Raw genomic sequence first — 16,536 nt, forward strand, 5'->3', positions numbered from 1 at the left:
AAAACACAACAACAACAAAAGATTCTTTCACTGGGCTGTCAAACTAAAGCAGAAGTCCCAGAATCTGTCCTGGAGTACTTTGCCAGTTTTGGTACATGATAGTTGGGAACATTTTTTTTTCTTTGACAGTTTTGTATCAGCAAAAGCTCTATTTTTATGCAGTTTAAATTACTGCCATTTTTTTTTCCTGGAATGATTTATATTGATTTTGTGAATCTAATCAGTAGCACAAACAAAAAGCACTTTTAGTGCTAGTACAAACACTCAATGTTAAGAGATGGACCGACAACATTTTGTTAGAGTAGTCTTGACCTCTCATCTCATGTTACAGTCACATCCCTGCTTTTAGGTATCAAAAAACACAGAGGTTATCATTATCAAGTATGGTTGACCTCATCCTGCTAGAACATCACTACACTATCTTTAAAAAACAAACTTTGCTCATATGCTTTATAAGAGTTCACCAAAGTAGACAAAAGGAAATTTGAGAGCAGACTTTTTTTCCCATTAGAAATACTTCCCAGTCCACATTCCAGTTTCTCTGAAAGCATGTGACTTTTTACAACTGCTGTTCAGCTTCTCTAAAGAGAGACAACACCCTCTCTTTAACAGCTTCAGAGCACAAAAAAAGCAATGAGGCTGTATACTCAAGTGTTTAAAGACCTTTGAACATCTGAAATACAGGCAATTCCATCTGAAGCGTGCAGTACTTCATTTCAGTTATGAGATTTCTGTATCTTGCCTAATTCATCAAGTTAGTTGGCAATAGTTAACACTACCAATTTAAAGATTCTGCAAGGAGGAAAGGAAAGAAGTGTGTTTACTTAGTAGTCTCTGCAATTTTTGTGTGGTTTGTTTTTCTGCTGAGGTAGCAAATGATTGAATAAGCCTTATTAAAAGATGAAAGCTTCAAAGTTTTTGGCTTCCAATAACAAGCATGTGTTTCCTTTTGAAAGGCTAGGACACAAAATAAAAAGCTCAGCTAATTTTTTAATCGATACTGTCAGTTTGTCTTTCTGAAATATTTTAATGTTGCCTATATTTTTTGTGATTTTTTTTTTTTTTTTTTGACAGCGGAGGTTTTAGGAAAGGAAAGTATGATTAACTAACCAACCTTCGTTTATTCAAAGAATTATACAAGTTCTTCTTTACTTAAGTGCCCCAGGCTCAATACAGAGCGAGTATCCACTAATGAAACTCCACCAACATACAACTGATGCCTACTTTCCTAAGACTTGGCAACTGATAGGATGTGTGAACCTTTCTCCAACTCAGCTTGTATTGGCATTAGTCCCACACCTAGACCTACCAAGGAAACTAGATCCCATACCTGTGGTCTATCCAAGTGATATTGCCTCCCTGAAACATGCTCTTCCTCAGTGACACCCCTTATTTCTTAGGGCCTCTAGGCAGCAGACACTTCATTCCGGTCAGATAGGACTTCTGGTCCCCAACAACCCAGAACGCCACTGTTAAAGCTGTACTGCACTGTCAGGTTAGTAGGAACTGTTACCATACGTTCTTAGTTAAGTGTCAACCAGAAGATCCACAATGAAACATTAAAATTTTCTGCTGGCTCAAAGTTATTTTCAAATCACCAGTTGGCATGTTACTTTAAAGAACTAATCTGTAAAATAAGAGAAGACTGCTGCCCTTCTGTTAAGTCAACAGTTTTTAATCAACAGAACAAGCACAACTGCTTAGAAATCAGGAATGAAAGACGCAAAGAGTCTAGAAATACATTCAAAACAACAGAAGCTTTAAAGTTACGCATCTGAACTTTTATTTTTTTAAATAACCATTACAATTTTTTCCTAACAATGGTTTGACCTAGCAGGCTCTCCCTCCCACACACATTTAATCTGTCACAAGCTATCTAGCTCTAACCAATTCTTTGGTCTCTTATACTCTGCTTCTCTAAGCCTACATATATTTCGCAACAGTCGGTTTGCTTATCTGAGTCAGAGAGGTGCAACTACAAAGAGAGCCTACATCCGTGCAGTAATGGAAAAGTCTAGCAGATAAACGAACCAAAACACCATTAAGATAATTAACTTGAGAAGTTTGAGGCGAGTTACAAATTATGGTCAAAATATTATAAAATACAATGATTCATTAAAACACTTCACATTTCTTCCCAAGCCAATGCTAATCTCCAAATAATATCATTTATTAATCACATTGCACTAATTCTGAAACTGGCAACATTTTATAGAATGTAAAATGCATCTGAAGAAGCAAAATAGAACCTCATTTGCATTTTTTTTTCTTTTAGGAAATGAATATTTGCTCTTGCATAATGGTGCCACTGTCTACTACTAATCAGATGCTACTATTTAGTCATAACATCTATCATTTTAGAGAAATAAACCATCATAGCTGGAGACAACTGAAGTTCTACAATTCACTACAGTTATGTATTATACCTGACCAACTCAAACTACAGGCAGAGTCTCAACTTAGTGTAAAGCATTAACAAAGTCATTCTTCTATACATTTTCCCCTCCCTTTCTTTTTTTTCGTGGAGTGATACCACTTCAGTCTTTGGCTTCCTGTTCATTTCTGTTATTCTTTGAGCTGTTGATTTTGCTTTTACTCTAGTCCTGAAGCCCTTCACTTCAAGGGCTATTCTAAGAGTGGACTTTGTGGGTATATCTGAATCTCTCTCAAAGATAGAAGGCATTTTTCTTTTATTGGATATTCTTCAACCTCCATGTTTAACTTTTTTCACAAGAATTAATCCCAAAGACTTATATTAATACATACATAAACAAAATACTTGTGTCAATATATACTGCTCCAGCACAGAGAAATATATAAACAAATACACTTAGATACTACTACAAATACTATCTCAAAAACTGAAGATAATGGCATGCACACTGAATGATACAACAGAGTGCAACTACTCTGTTGACTATAAACCAACTATAGAAGAGCATACTTGTTGAGATATTAAGATTTAAAGTAACTAAATGTACACATACTGCCAAATGGAGATATTCTATAAAAGTGGGCCTTAGGAGGGCTAAAGAAAATGCTTCAGTTCTCTGAAGAAGAAACTGTCTCTAATAAATTATAATGTATCACTGATGCTCTGTAGGGGGAAACAGGGAAAGCTATTCTTTTCTGAAACTAAAAATAAGCATGCACACATTTACTTAGTTGAATTAGCAGTGTTAATTCAGAAATTCTGTTTTTAAAGAAACCCCAAGGTCTGCCAATCTCTGTAATACAAAACCACTATGTTAGCACCTTGCTCTATGATTCAATGCAGGAAAGCAATCTGCTTAGCATAGCACAAAATGGTAACACCAGCCAAAAAACAGTGACTTGTAAAACAGAAAATAAAAGTGAATGTTATTTAAACTAAGAAATTGTCTTTTTGAACATTACTTTAGTCTCTCATACAATAGCCTAGTGCTTGAGAAACGTTTAACAGTTGGAAATGTAGAAAGCAGCACTCTGAGCAATGATTGCCTTCAGTACTTCACCTGGACACAGGTTCAAAGATGACTCAAATAATTTTACTTTTGTTGCCACTTTTCCTGATGAGAACCAATTAAATCAAGTTTTCTAAAACAGGGCTATAAATATGAAACCATACAGCTTGTCATTCATGACTAAATTCCTAAGAGCTGCATATCCATATAATGTTATAAAGTGCTAGTTCTTATGACTAGATAGTAATGTTTAATAGATCAGTACATAATTGCATCTTTACAGCAAATATTCCTGAACACTCACCCACCAAGGAAAAAAAAGGGAGGGGGGGAAATAAATTTGAAACAAGATTCTACCAGATTCTATTTTACATCTTTCAAAGACAAGACACATATAATGAAAAAAAATGCTATTTTAAAATTTGACAAATTCTGTCTTTAAAAGTCAATCAGCATTTATTTTAAAAAGTAAGGGTATTTTAATAATCAGGACTACAAATCTTCATCTGTAGCATTTCAGACAAAGTAGTCCTAATTTTTCTATTGAAAACTTAGTAGATCACACATTGAACAACTGCTAAATAAAACTTCTAAACAGTATTTCTGAAAGTTTAAAATGGAATAATTTTTCTAGAGGTTAGAAAGACAGTATCAAATCCTTGTCTTCAGAGAAAAAAGCTCAGAATAAAAAAAAATACTATTTAAAATAGATATGCTTCATCGGAACATGTTGTGAGTGTCTATACATTCTCTACTAACTCAAAAATCAAGCCCTCAGACTTCTTACCTTATCACTTTTTTTCCCAGATTTCTTCTTTTTGGGAGTATCCTTCCAGAGAGATTCTAAAGCAATATATCCCTGCACACTCCAGTCATACAGCTGTGTACCAGCAACCTTTGAAACAAAAGGTATTAGAAAGCATGAATTTAATAAACATCTGAAAAAGATTATCTTGCTTTTTGTTCAAGTGGAAGAGATTTCAAAAACTTAGATCTTTAGCAGGGATGTTTAAGGGATGCATACATGCTGTTCAGCTCAGGGTGTACAGCATCTTGAAAGAAAACAAAAATGTCACAAAGAGAAGTAGAAAAGTTACCTACTAAAAACTCTTCAAAGAATACACTGAAGTAGATTTGTGTAAAAATGGGTGGATAGGGGATACTGCAGGGAAATAATTTTGGATTTTATAATCTTAGTACCCTTCATTCTGTAGATTTAACATATTCAAATTTTCTTCCTTAATTTGACCTTCCTGCTATATTAGAAATTTTATTTTGTTACTATTTTGCAATTTTACATTTTTACTGCTTGGACAAATCAATAAGAGTACTCCTTGGTTTGTTTGCTATTTAGAAGCAAGACTTAATCTGCTGATAGGTGGCTGCAATGAATAACCATCGGTCAACCTCTAAGACACAGGAGGGGTAAGAAAGACAGTTTTTGTCTTAATATTTATTTATATTTATATGACCCCAACATGTAACYTTATGACAGAAGTCCAGCTGCCTAGTAACAGACAACGTCTTCATGTCCCCTACATAATATGGAACTGTAAAATTCACAGTATCCTTTAGAATTCAAGGGCGCTGGATTTTTGGAACTCCAGACTCAGGTCAGTACTCACCTTCATATCAATACTGGTTTTCTTACAAATAAGCAACAGGAAAAACGGACAATTTGCCCAACTAAACACACACACAGACACACACACACAAATAAAGAAATGAGAAAGCATCATTCTATTCTCCAACAAAAAGCAAAACTGAAAAAAACAAGGAAGACTATAAGAACGGGGCAAGCATAAATGACACTTCCTCCTAAGAGTCTTCCAGTTTCCAACAACTTGCAGCTCAGAGATTTCCTGAGCCAGAGGTGATTTCTGTGTACCAACCCTCAATGAGTTTCTCTCATGCGAACTTGTCCAGCCTGCTCTGGAACACCTTTATTTTTTAGCATCCACAGCATCCTGTGTCAAGGGGTTTCACAGCTGGGTGCACATCCTGTGACAAACCACTTCCCTTTGCTTGCCTGAACACAAGGGCCTACGCTAGTTGCACAGCACAACTGTAATGGATGCGCTTCTGATAGAAAGMGTGTGACCACCTTTCACTGCTACTAGCACAAGCGAGTTTTTGAACCAGACTGAGACCTCCAGCCTTGTACTATTTTTTTAGTGCTGCATTAGATTTTAGGAAGAGTGCAAATACAAAGCCATATAATACAGACTGCAGCAGGGACAGCTATTTTGCAGCGGATTCAAGATCAGAGACGCGGGCCCCACACAGATCTCAGTTCCTGTGGGCTGAGAAACCCAGCACTAGACAACCTGTAAGCTGCAAGTTTCAGGGTCAACAGGAACACACGCAAGAATTTTGATAATCATCCTGTGCATCCTCTACCGAGCACAACAGCAGAGCCATGTGTTAGAAACAGTCTTGGATTTATATTCCTTCCCCTCCCTCCCCCAGGAGAACTTTAAGAGTATTGATATATTGCCCTTATTCTACAGTTCTATATACAGTGCCAACCAGGCAAAGTAAAGGGAGTAGTAGGAACACAATCATTTAATTCAGATTGTTCAAAGTGCTCATCTGAATATTCATACAAAGAGTTCATCTGAAAAGTGGCAAATTTTTCTACGTACTAATCTAGAATTCTTAATTTTTGGAAGATAACAATTTCCAATTTATTTGTGTTACAGTATACTAAACTACATCCTGTGTTCAGTGCAACACTGTAAGTTAGTTTATATGCTAACATTTGTACAAACAAGTTCAAAAGTCACACTGAGTGGTTGTCAGTAGGGATCCTGAAATAGCTTGAAAGTGATCCTGGGCCACAAATACCTATACCAAGCACAGTCGGTAGCATGAGCAATTTCTGTGGTATAATCTGCAGGTAAACAAGCTTCCATCTTTTAACTGTACACAAGACTAAGCTTATAATATCGATTTTTCTGTATGTTATCTGTGAAGATTATCAAACAGAATTATAGTTATCAATTCTTTATCAACAATGCATGCTGAGAAACTCAACTAAGGATCTACAGCTTTTCTGCATTATATTGCTATCGCTAACACAGCTGGGTACAATTTCACAAGCGTTTCATTCTCTGGCCGAGGTAGACTACATGACTCCAACTCCCTCTTTTCAACCCCTAGTTCCTGCAACTATGCCAAGCTCTCGGTTGCACTAGTACACCTGTTTATGCATTATGCACTGCAAGGAACTGGACAAGGAAAAACATACAGTCTAAAAATAAACACATAATTTAGTTTGTTGTCAAGAAAATAAACTTATGTATTAGAAGGATTTTTCTTCCTTCCAAGAAGAAAGTAAGTATAAAACACATGCTGTTTCAGGGAATTTGAGAAGTTCCAATACAAATACACAAAAATAAAATATTACTGACAGTTCTTCTAAAGATAAAGGGATTGATATAACTAACTTAATTATGGAAAGTTTTTCCAGACACAGGACAAGTCCCAGTTAATATAAAACCTTCTGAAATGCTCATGATTAGCTGAAAAGCAATACAGTTTCACCAGAGCAATGGTGAGCTCTGTGATTGTGACTTTAGTTAGCAAGTCACACATTTTACCTAAAGGAAGAAAAAAGTCTTCTCCTAGATAAATGCATCCAGTGTTACACCTCAATGCAAATACTTTTTGCTGAGTTTATTTCCAACTCTGCAATGGAAAATCATTAATAAGAGCAGTAAGGAAAAGATTTTAAAGTACGGCTAAATCCAAACTTTACCAACTGAGGAGAACTATACCACTTCAGATGGAAATGTAATAATGAAGTACTCAAATGAGGAAGGAAAAAGAAAAGAACAAAACAAAGAACAACTTAGGTTTCAAAATACCAAAATATTTCTTATACTGTTCTATCAACGTGGCTTTTAAGCTTCATACTGCAAGCATCTCTTTTCAGGCTTACAGAAACTTTTTGAAATGCCTATGAAACATTTCAAAATAATTACTAGAGCAGAAAATGCTTCTATTTAGTATTTTTAAAGCTTTTATTCTGTAATATCTATATTCTTAAACTTTTGCTTTTTAAAGGCGGGGGAGGGCAAGAGAGAGAATAGAGGAACAAAAAACTCAGGACATCACTCCCCACAGAAGCTTCCCAACTCTTAGATCCAGCACCCTGACCAAGTCAACAAAGCTAAACCTATCCCAATCAAGTTTCAGGCTCAGTCTTTCGTATCAAAGCTTTTGTTATAGTCAAACTAAGAACTGTGAGTTAATCAAAGAGCAAGCATGCACTTCAAAGTTCTGGTAAAATAAACAAGGTATTGTGAAGCTATTAGTAGCAAATCCATAGTTAATGCTGAACTGAGTTTCTTTTAAAAATGTAACATCGTTTTGAACACCATTCAATCACTTCCTCCTTTATTGATCAGAAAACAAGTAGAATTTCAATACACAATTCATCTACAGAAAAGTCTAAATCTCTTAAATATTGATGCTTTTTCCTGCCACTTGCATAATTTTCACTCCCTAAAAATAGCTAACATAATTAYTTGTATTTAGAGTATCTGAATCTTGGAAGCATTAAAAATATTCTAGTCAAGATCAAGGTATCACTATGCAGGCAAAGTTCAAATAGACTTTTTGACTCTCCTTAAGTCAATAACCTTTTGGTTTTCAATAACATCATTTGTTCTTGAGAACACTGTGTATTTTCATCTTGACATCTCCGTGTCATACTGAGTAATGCGATACACAGAAGTGCAAGTGGTCTATACCAGACAACTCAAATTACAGAGTATTTCTACACCAAAATATGCACACTGTGGGTGGTTAAGTGCAGGATCTGAAGAAGAATTTGGTGGACAACTGAGAAATCTGCCAGTAAAATCATGAATGAGCAGACAAAGCACGTGACCTGAGATCAGTATGGACTGTGGGCAACTGTCTGGTCTTTTATTTCTTTATTTCACAGGAAATGCACTTAAGCAAATTAAGTAAACAATTGTTTCATGGGCATATAAGAAACATTAACTTATCTCAAAATGTCGTTTCTATGATTTCGCCATAGATTTTTTTTTTTAAAAAAAAAACTTCCTCTCCCCTCCCCTTCCCTCCCCCCACCCTTGCTTTCATATACTATCAAGATATCTCAGGCTTCCTTAGTATTGTAACTGCACATGTAAACTGTACTTACTAATCATGTTTATGTTAATTTATAATTATTGGAGTTTAGGGACTCAGAAAGGAGTTCATATTCCTCAAACTGAAGACTCTACACGTCAGAGGCAAAACAAGGTCACTAAAAGAAATGGAACATCTGACTGGCATTGTTTGACTGCATGTCCTTTGACAAAGAAACTACCATTTTTATTTTGTTAAGTGCCAAGCACACCAACAGGACTTTTACAAAAATGGATTATCAGTTAATTTGAAGGTATGAAGAAATAACTGACAAAGTAAAAAAACACTTCTCCAATGAAAAATATCATCACTGACCTTTGCAATAGCAGCTGCTTGCTGTGGATAATACAAGGAGGCACCAATTCCCATGAAACCTATAGGATACACCACCTTCTTTATTTTTGAACCTGTTTCACAACAAAAAAAATACATAGTTGGAGTATACATTAGCTGTATGGCCCACTCAACTTTTATACATTATCAACACAATTTTACTAAATGTAGTTCAGCAGATTTTCTGTTTAGGCCTACTGGTTTCTTAAAAAGCATGATTAAACAGAGCAATTTTTTTTGCTTTAGAAAATACTTTTATTAGCATCTTTCCATCCTGCAAATTACCTTACAATTAGATTTGCTGCAGTACACAAGTTAATTCAGCACTGAATAATGACGTCACAGTTAAGAAATACTGAAGGAAACTATACCAACTGATGTTTTTTTTCCTAAACTAAAAGGGGAAACTCAGGCAAAGAAAGATTAGGTTAACATTCTTTTGAGAAATCACGCAGAAGCAAGAGAAGTTCCACAAAAAGAGAAGACTTTACCATAACTCACAAATCTTGATTCTTCCACGGCTGCTCTTATGAATAAGTTTTCTTGATTCAATGTAGCAATTTTCAAAGAATTTGAAAGTACTGTTCAACTAGGATAAAGTACTTAAGATCATGCTGTCTGCCCACTGCTTAATCTGTAGTGAATTTTGAATATGTTGATCAATTTCAACCAAATCTTTATTAAATAAGACCAAAAATGTAACTGCCTAACAACAATAATAATCACCCTCATCACAGCTGGTCACAGGCGTGTAACCCTGGCTGCCAGTGAGAACATGCATCCCTGAATTAGTTACAGGTACATTGCAATTTCTCCAGAAAGGAAATGTAGAAGAGAACAGGTACAGCAAAAAATAAAATAAAATAAATAAATAAAAAGCAAGTAGTAACAGGAGAAAAGGGAAATAGGGTATAGGATATAGAACAGATATGCAGAGGTCAGGCTTTGGTAGTTCTGTTGCTCGTAGCATAGCTTGTAGTATATGCAAAGATACATTTCCTTCTAATAAAGAGATTCTTAATTTTGAAGAGGAAACACACATTAGAAATATGTAGTGTTTCCAAAAATACATTCTCATGATGAGATTAGAAACAGTTAATGGCAGAATAGAGAAACTGTCATAAAGTGATGTTGCCAGTTTCTTGATAATGGAACTTGGTACCAATTAGCTATAAGGAAGCACAGAAAAGGTGAGTTTCATTGCAACCAGTTAAATGACCCTTTTGTTTTAATTCTTGGAAATGGAAAATTCCTCCTTAGTGATAGTATATCAGAGCATTACTACAGTATCACTTTAGAAGTAATTTAAAAGTTGAAGAGAGTATTGCCTTCCAGTAGCCAGTTACCTGCTGGAGACCCCCATCAAAGGGGAATTCAGGAATACTCCCCATCTGTTCCAGTGCAAGTCAACCAGGTTAAAACAGATTACCTTCGACAGCATTTTAAATCAAGTTGGATGACTACAAAATATTCACATGACTCAAGTCTGAATACAATACTTTCTACCTAGCGAGCAGTAGTATCTTCAAGTGCTATGGTTTGACCTGGAAGAAATTATTTATCTGTACCTTCCAAGAGGGCAGTTTTCTCAGGAATGCAACTCCAAATGCCACTCCCTCCCTCCCCCCCCCCCCAAAAAAACCCCCAACAATAAAGAGGAAATTTGGTTAATTTGGTTCTAACATTCTGCAACATCAAAATTAGGGTGTACTTCCTATTACAGCGGGAATACTCTCTGGAAATACCAGTCCAGATATTTTCTCCAGTATTGTCAATGATAATCAGATAAAATTAATAAACTATGGCTCCATCCTAAAAGACTCACAGAACAGATATTCATGTTATGAAGGATTTATTTTTATTAAACTTAGGATCCTCTTATCTTTCAGATCCAGTCTCAAGACTACTTTTCTTTCTTCCATAATTTTGCCACACTCAAAGGCTAGAAATGAATCTTATTCATAATCACGTAACTACTCAAGAAGAAGGAACTCAAAGAGAAAGAACTTCAAATGGGAGAATATATCATCTTTGGAAATTAAATTTTGGCAGGTAGAGGGAGATGGTGCATTCATAGAATCTTTGCCATTTCTGAAGAGTCAAGTGCATGTTTCCAGTTTGTTCAACATATATGGAGTCCATTAAGGTGTATTTTTTATCCAAAATAAGTCCTCACTAGTATTTAAATTCCACAACTTTGTGTTATCTCATTTCACTGTATTAAGAATGTCTTACAATAATGTACATTTCTAGAATTAACATACATYCCTGTCAAAGCATAAACATATTACTGTTTCTTCAACTAATGTGATGAAATTAGCTGTATCACATTTCTGCACCACAAAATACATTTGTATTTATACTATATCCAGAGTTCACAAGTATTTTTGCTGGATATTTTTGTCTGCAGCAGCTTTGCACCTGGACACACAAAACTTTGAAGCGACTTGAATATACAACAAATGTACATACATACATGTATCATGTATCATAGTTTAGGAACCTCTGTATTTTACCATAATTTATTTCTCCAGTTATCGACAGTGACATACATGATCAAGTACTTTAGCAATTTAAAACACTTTTAGTCTAAAAAAATCTTTCCTACTTTTGTTACAATAAACTAACTGAAGATCAAAGACTAGATTCTAGTAACAAATACAGATTCATAAACAATAATGAATAGGTACCACGCACCTTTTGCATGATGTTTCTTTATAATGGGACAAGCACTGCAGAAACATACTTGTAACTTACATCAGATCTCATGTCTCACAGTTAAAAATTAGGATTCTTCCTCCCACTCCCAAAGAAAGAAAAACCCATCAACAAGTAATTTACCCCGAATCATAACACAAACAGTTCAATGGCTCCCCACTTACCTCTAGCAAGAAACAATCCAACAATCCCAGCAAAACCAATCACACCAAGCCTTGGATAAAATCCAGGAGGAGGATTTTGGAGAAATTCACAGCCCTCTGAAAAGAAGTCAGAACACAGTGCATTAATGTAATGTGAAAGTGTTTTTGTGATAAGGAACCATCAATACATGCTGGCAATTGTTACAAGACATAAAGAGTTATCAAAACACATTTAACTATCATGCACATTTTGTAATTGCTGGCATAAAATTCAAAGCCCTTGAGATCTTCTCTAGTGATACATGAATGAAACTGAACATCGTATTGTATTTACCAATTTTCATAGAAGATTTGCCTTCACTTCTGGGCCATCTGTTTTGTTTTGCTCTTTTGCATCTCAATTATATCTTTTTCAAGTTGGTGATAAAAATCTTTACAAAATGTATTCTTATGTTTACATGCTAACAAAAATTAGTTTCAGTGAAACACCGTACAAAAATCAAACCACAGAACAAAACAAAGACATGGCAGAAATGAAGGACGCTCTCATATGAAGGTCCAATAGGGATCTCATATGGGGAATAAAAAGAGCTACAGAAAAATCAAAGGAATTCAAAAGATAGAATGTTAAATTTAAGGACAGGATAACTAAGGCCCAGGATCTGAAATGAGCTCTGATGAAGAGGCAACTGCTAGTATCTATACTGAGTCTCAAGGAGCCAAAACAGGAAAGGATGCTTTAAAGGGTATTAATTCAAAATACTTAAGAGATCCAAGGAGGTAAACCAAAATGATAAAGTTAAGCTTAGCAAAAACAAGACCCAACACTGGAAACAACAAATAAACATTGCAGGAAGGTTCAGTTACAGGGCTGGGTCAAGCAAATACTATTGAATTATGCTTCCTTTTGGCAGGAATAAATTGTGAGACTCTTTCTTCATGTCTGTCATTCTTATTGGCATTAGATGCATAGACCTGCATCCACAGATGCAGGTCACAGATTTTAACTATGTGTCATAATGGTCCATAAAGGAAATGCATGTAGAAAAACAGCCTTACATGCATAAAAGACTRTATGTAGAATGATACTTAATGGAACTTCCTTTTAATTTAAGATGTAGTATAGTCCTGCATTTTAAACTGTTCATAAAGAAAACTAAAACGATTTACCTCTACCACGCTCAACAGCTTTTTCTAGTTTGGGCATAGCTTTAGCATAAAGATCCTAAAGAAAAAAAAGAAAACAACAGTAAATAGATACCAATTAAGTAAAATATTAACCACTGCATTGTCACTAAGCCAATGAAGAAAAAGATTTTTAGGTTGCTTAAAAAAAAGGGGGGGGGGGACAAAACAAAACAACAGAAAACCTCTAGTTCATTTACCCATAATACAGTTTTGTTTGGGTCTAAAACACAGCTGCAGATCTTTTATTCAAGGTCAAACTAGGAAATGAATGTATGCATTGTTTTATTCTAATATACAAAACCAGTAAGAAAAATAAGGAAAACAGAACAAGTTCTAATTTTACCCAGTTCACCAAGACTACTTCCCTTTATTCCTACTTCTTCCCCTCACTCACAGGTTTAGGCTTGCTAAACATTACATTTTCCATAACATACAGCATTTTCTCAAGGTAGTCTTTGGAGAAAGATCAAATATAGTACCTCAAAATGTAGAGGTCTACTTCACTATTTCACTGAGTTTCTGATCAAGTAGCTGAAATTCAGGATTATCTCAGATTTCTCAGTATACATAAATATTGCAAATTCTTGAGTTAAGAATGCAAAGGAAGAAAATAAAAAACTAAAACTCATTTTTTGCACTTCAGAGGGACATGAGTCATTCTGCAAGCTGATTAATCCCCCTTTCCAAGGGACATTATCTCAAGCCATTAGCAATTAGTAATGGCATTTTTGAGATGATCTGAGAAAAAAAGATGCCATACAGTGTCAAAACCAATTAATCAAAGAAGCACTACAGCAACTCCAGGAATTACCTCTATTTTTTTCCCCTGACTGACAGTAAGTAGGAGATATAAGTGGTGGGGGTAGAGGGGAGAATCACACTGCTTTTTATCAAAGCAGAAACAAAACTTAGTAAGAGCAACCTTGCTAATTATGCAAAGACAGCTTATTCTTTGGGCAGATCATACAAGACAAATTCCTAAACATATGCGCATGAAGTTAAARAACAGAATAGTCTTGATCCTACTTGAGCTACATCTATGGGGAAGTGAAACCATTTGTTTAGGCTACTACAGTGCAACAGTATCTTTAGAAGAAGTTTCATTTCCTTATTGGTAATAGTGACTTACCAAAAGTTTGTCACGAAAGAAAAATTAGCACATGACAGAYAGAACATAACACTAAATGGGTGTTGGCCATATTAAATGCCAGTGCAAAGAAGAGCATACTCTAAAGACTCAGAGACTGAGTAAGTTTGATCTTCTGTCAGAGCTCACACAAAACTCTTATTTCTGCATCTGTGTTTTGAACTGGCTTTCTATTAGGATTAAGCAAGTAATTCTTAAAAAAGTAAAAAATGGTATATGAATGTAGCCAATTCTACTTTCAATATCCTGGGTTATCCTTTCATTTTGAATGACAACTGAGATGGATATCTAAAATGTTATTTTTTAAAGTAGCTGGGGGGGGGAAGCAATAGGCTCTGACTACAGTTAAGCAATCAAGATGACTCCAAAACCATGAAGTTTACATGCCTGCTTCATAAAATGAGTCAGTGAACCACTGTGAAGAAATGATCTGTTGTCTGAGCAAAAGAGCATATCTTACGCAAATGATTACCATGTAGATAAAAAGGAGGCAAATAAAGTAACAGGTCAGTGAGATGTAAAGCACCGTACAGAGCTTACCTGCAATCAGTCCAACCAGGTAACTAGTCACTTCTCAAATTTCACTCTCAGTTACAGTTACCACAGGCAACCAAACAGAACATAGGCATTTAAAAGGTCAGAGCTCTAGTGACACTGCAGAACATCCCCCTTCACATTCAGAACTGAAGCTTATACCCTGCTGATGTGCATGTCAGAAACACGTAACGAGGCTGTGAGTGGCCCTGGATATTTTTTCAGGAAAGGTATAGGCAGTATAAACGGTAGGCACCACAATATAGAACTTTTAGGCAGGACCATAGCCCTGAGCTCAAAATCTCATCTTTCTGTACAGAATAGAAAGAGCAGCTTGCAGCCTAAAAGCAAGGTTCACAACAGCCAGTACATGAAGTAGAGAATCATGTAAAATTGCCAAGAACAGATCAGAAGACAGGGCCATCCACCCTTCTGCCTTTTCAGGCTTAGGAGCTTATGTAGGGATTACAGGGGACATGTATTTCTGGTTTGTATTTATGACCTAGAGGACTCAAGAGTTCAATGTCCACAACATTCCTTTAAAAAACATACAGATCCATGTTCTTTCCAGAAAAAAAGGAGTAAGCACATTTTTTAAAAGCTAAGACTACCTGATCAAATGTTTCATGCAACACTCTCCCTAGCACAACAAGAGTTAAGAGAGTCTCAACAGTCACTGGCTCAGAAGAGAGCAAGAAAGCAATCATACAACTCCGTAACCTAGTAACAATAGTCTAGACCCAGATTACAAAGACCTCGCCTTTCCTTTCTGCTCCAGAGGACCGTTTCTGTATTTAATGCCAGGTTATACTGGTACAAATATGCTACCTAATAAAAATACATAAAAACGTTTTGGGATGAGGCCTAGAAGCCACCATGTAGTGATTAGGGATCTTCTCTCTCCCAGAGAGCCACATGGCTCTCTGGAACCATTCTGGTTCCGAAAATACTGATTTATTTTCTAAGCAGTTTTTCCCTGTCACAGTTGCAGTGAGGACAACTCATTACTGCTGCCCCAAAACACACCACTTGATATTTTATGTCATTTTAATCATGCAAAATTTGGGAAAAATATTTTTAAAGATAATTATTTTTTGTAAAAATACTTTGCTGCCATCTAAAGATTCTTATAAATTCAAATCCTTTCATGACTATTTTTAAAGCAGTTCTTTCTTTTACATTCAGAAATATTTTAATTCTGCATCTAGAAACCTGGCTAAACCTTTATCACCAAATCACTAACACATTTAACAAAATCGTTATACCTGACACCAGGCTGTGTATGGTTCCATAACATGCCGCAAATGTGAAATCCCTTCTTCCAATTGGGTTTGTGGATTCTCCACATATTTAGTCTCATGAGCTGGACAGGAGTAGAGTGACAGCTGTGAATATTACCAAACAAGAGGTTAAAAACAAAGGTGTAATTATGCAAGTATGTCTGCAAGGCACTAAGTCTCTTACCAGAGAGCCTGATGCTTGCTACATAAACAATGCATAATAAAAATTCAAGTACAGCTGCGAGACAACTATTAGGAGCAAAGTTTAATTATACATTACAATAATGACTACTTCTAATTGCTATGCAATTCATCCAAAGTAGGTGCTATATTATCTAAGTCACAAGTTATAAATTACTGTTAAAGTAGTTTAATAAGAATTCAAAACATACTTGCCAGAAATGTTTCTGGTCTTAATCAGCACTTCTGGTTCCCAGTTAACATACCAAATGTACTAGAACTTTAAAGTCACAATCAATCATTTCTTCTATTTGCACAGGCCATTATTAGAGAGTCTAAGTAGTTACCTAACCAAGGTAGCATCTAATACAAATGGGTTTATTTATTAATAAACTACATCCCAGCTT

At 35.5% G+C, this 16,536-nt stretch overlaps 1 protein-coding gene across 2 annotated transcripts in view; it reads right to left on the reverse strand.

Annotated features, from left to right (window-relative positions):
• Window positions 1-16,536, reverse strand: part of APOO (apolipoprotein O) — a 32,480-nt gene that overhangs the window by 9,058 nt on the left and 6,886 nt on the right. For both annotated transcript variants that reach the window (XM_085302071.1, XM_085302070.1), the window contains 5 exons: window positions 15,935-16,054; window positions 12,971-13,025; window positions 11,822-11,917; window positions 8,922-9,013; window positions 4,231-4,338 (listed from right to left, as the gene is read on the reverse strand). In XM_085302071.1, coding sequence (XP_085158197.1) covers window positions 4,231-4,338; window positions 8,922-9,013; window positions 11,822-11,917; window positions 12,971-13,025; window positions 15,935-16,054 — 471 coding nt within the window. The remainder of the gene's footprint in view (window positions 1-4,230; window positions 4,339-8,921; window positions 9,014-11,821; window positions 11,918-12,970; window positions 13,026-15,934; window positions 16,055-16,536) is intronic.

Source organism: Rhea americana, unplaced genomic scaffold (genome assembly GCF_003343005.1).
Source record: "Rhea americana isolate MKP2758 unplaced genomic scaffold, rheAme1 scaffold_184, whole genome shotgun sequence".
Taxonomy (NCBI): Eukaryota; Metazoa; Chordata; class Aves; order Rheiformes; family Rheidae; genus Rhea; species Rhea americana.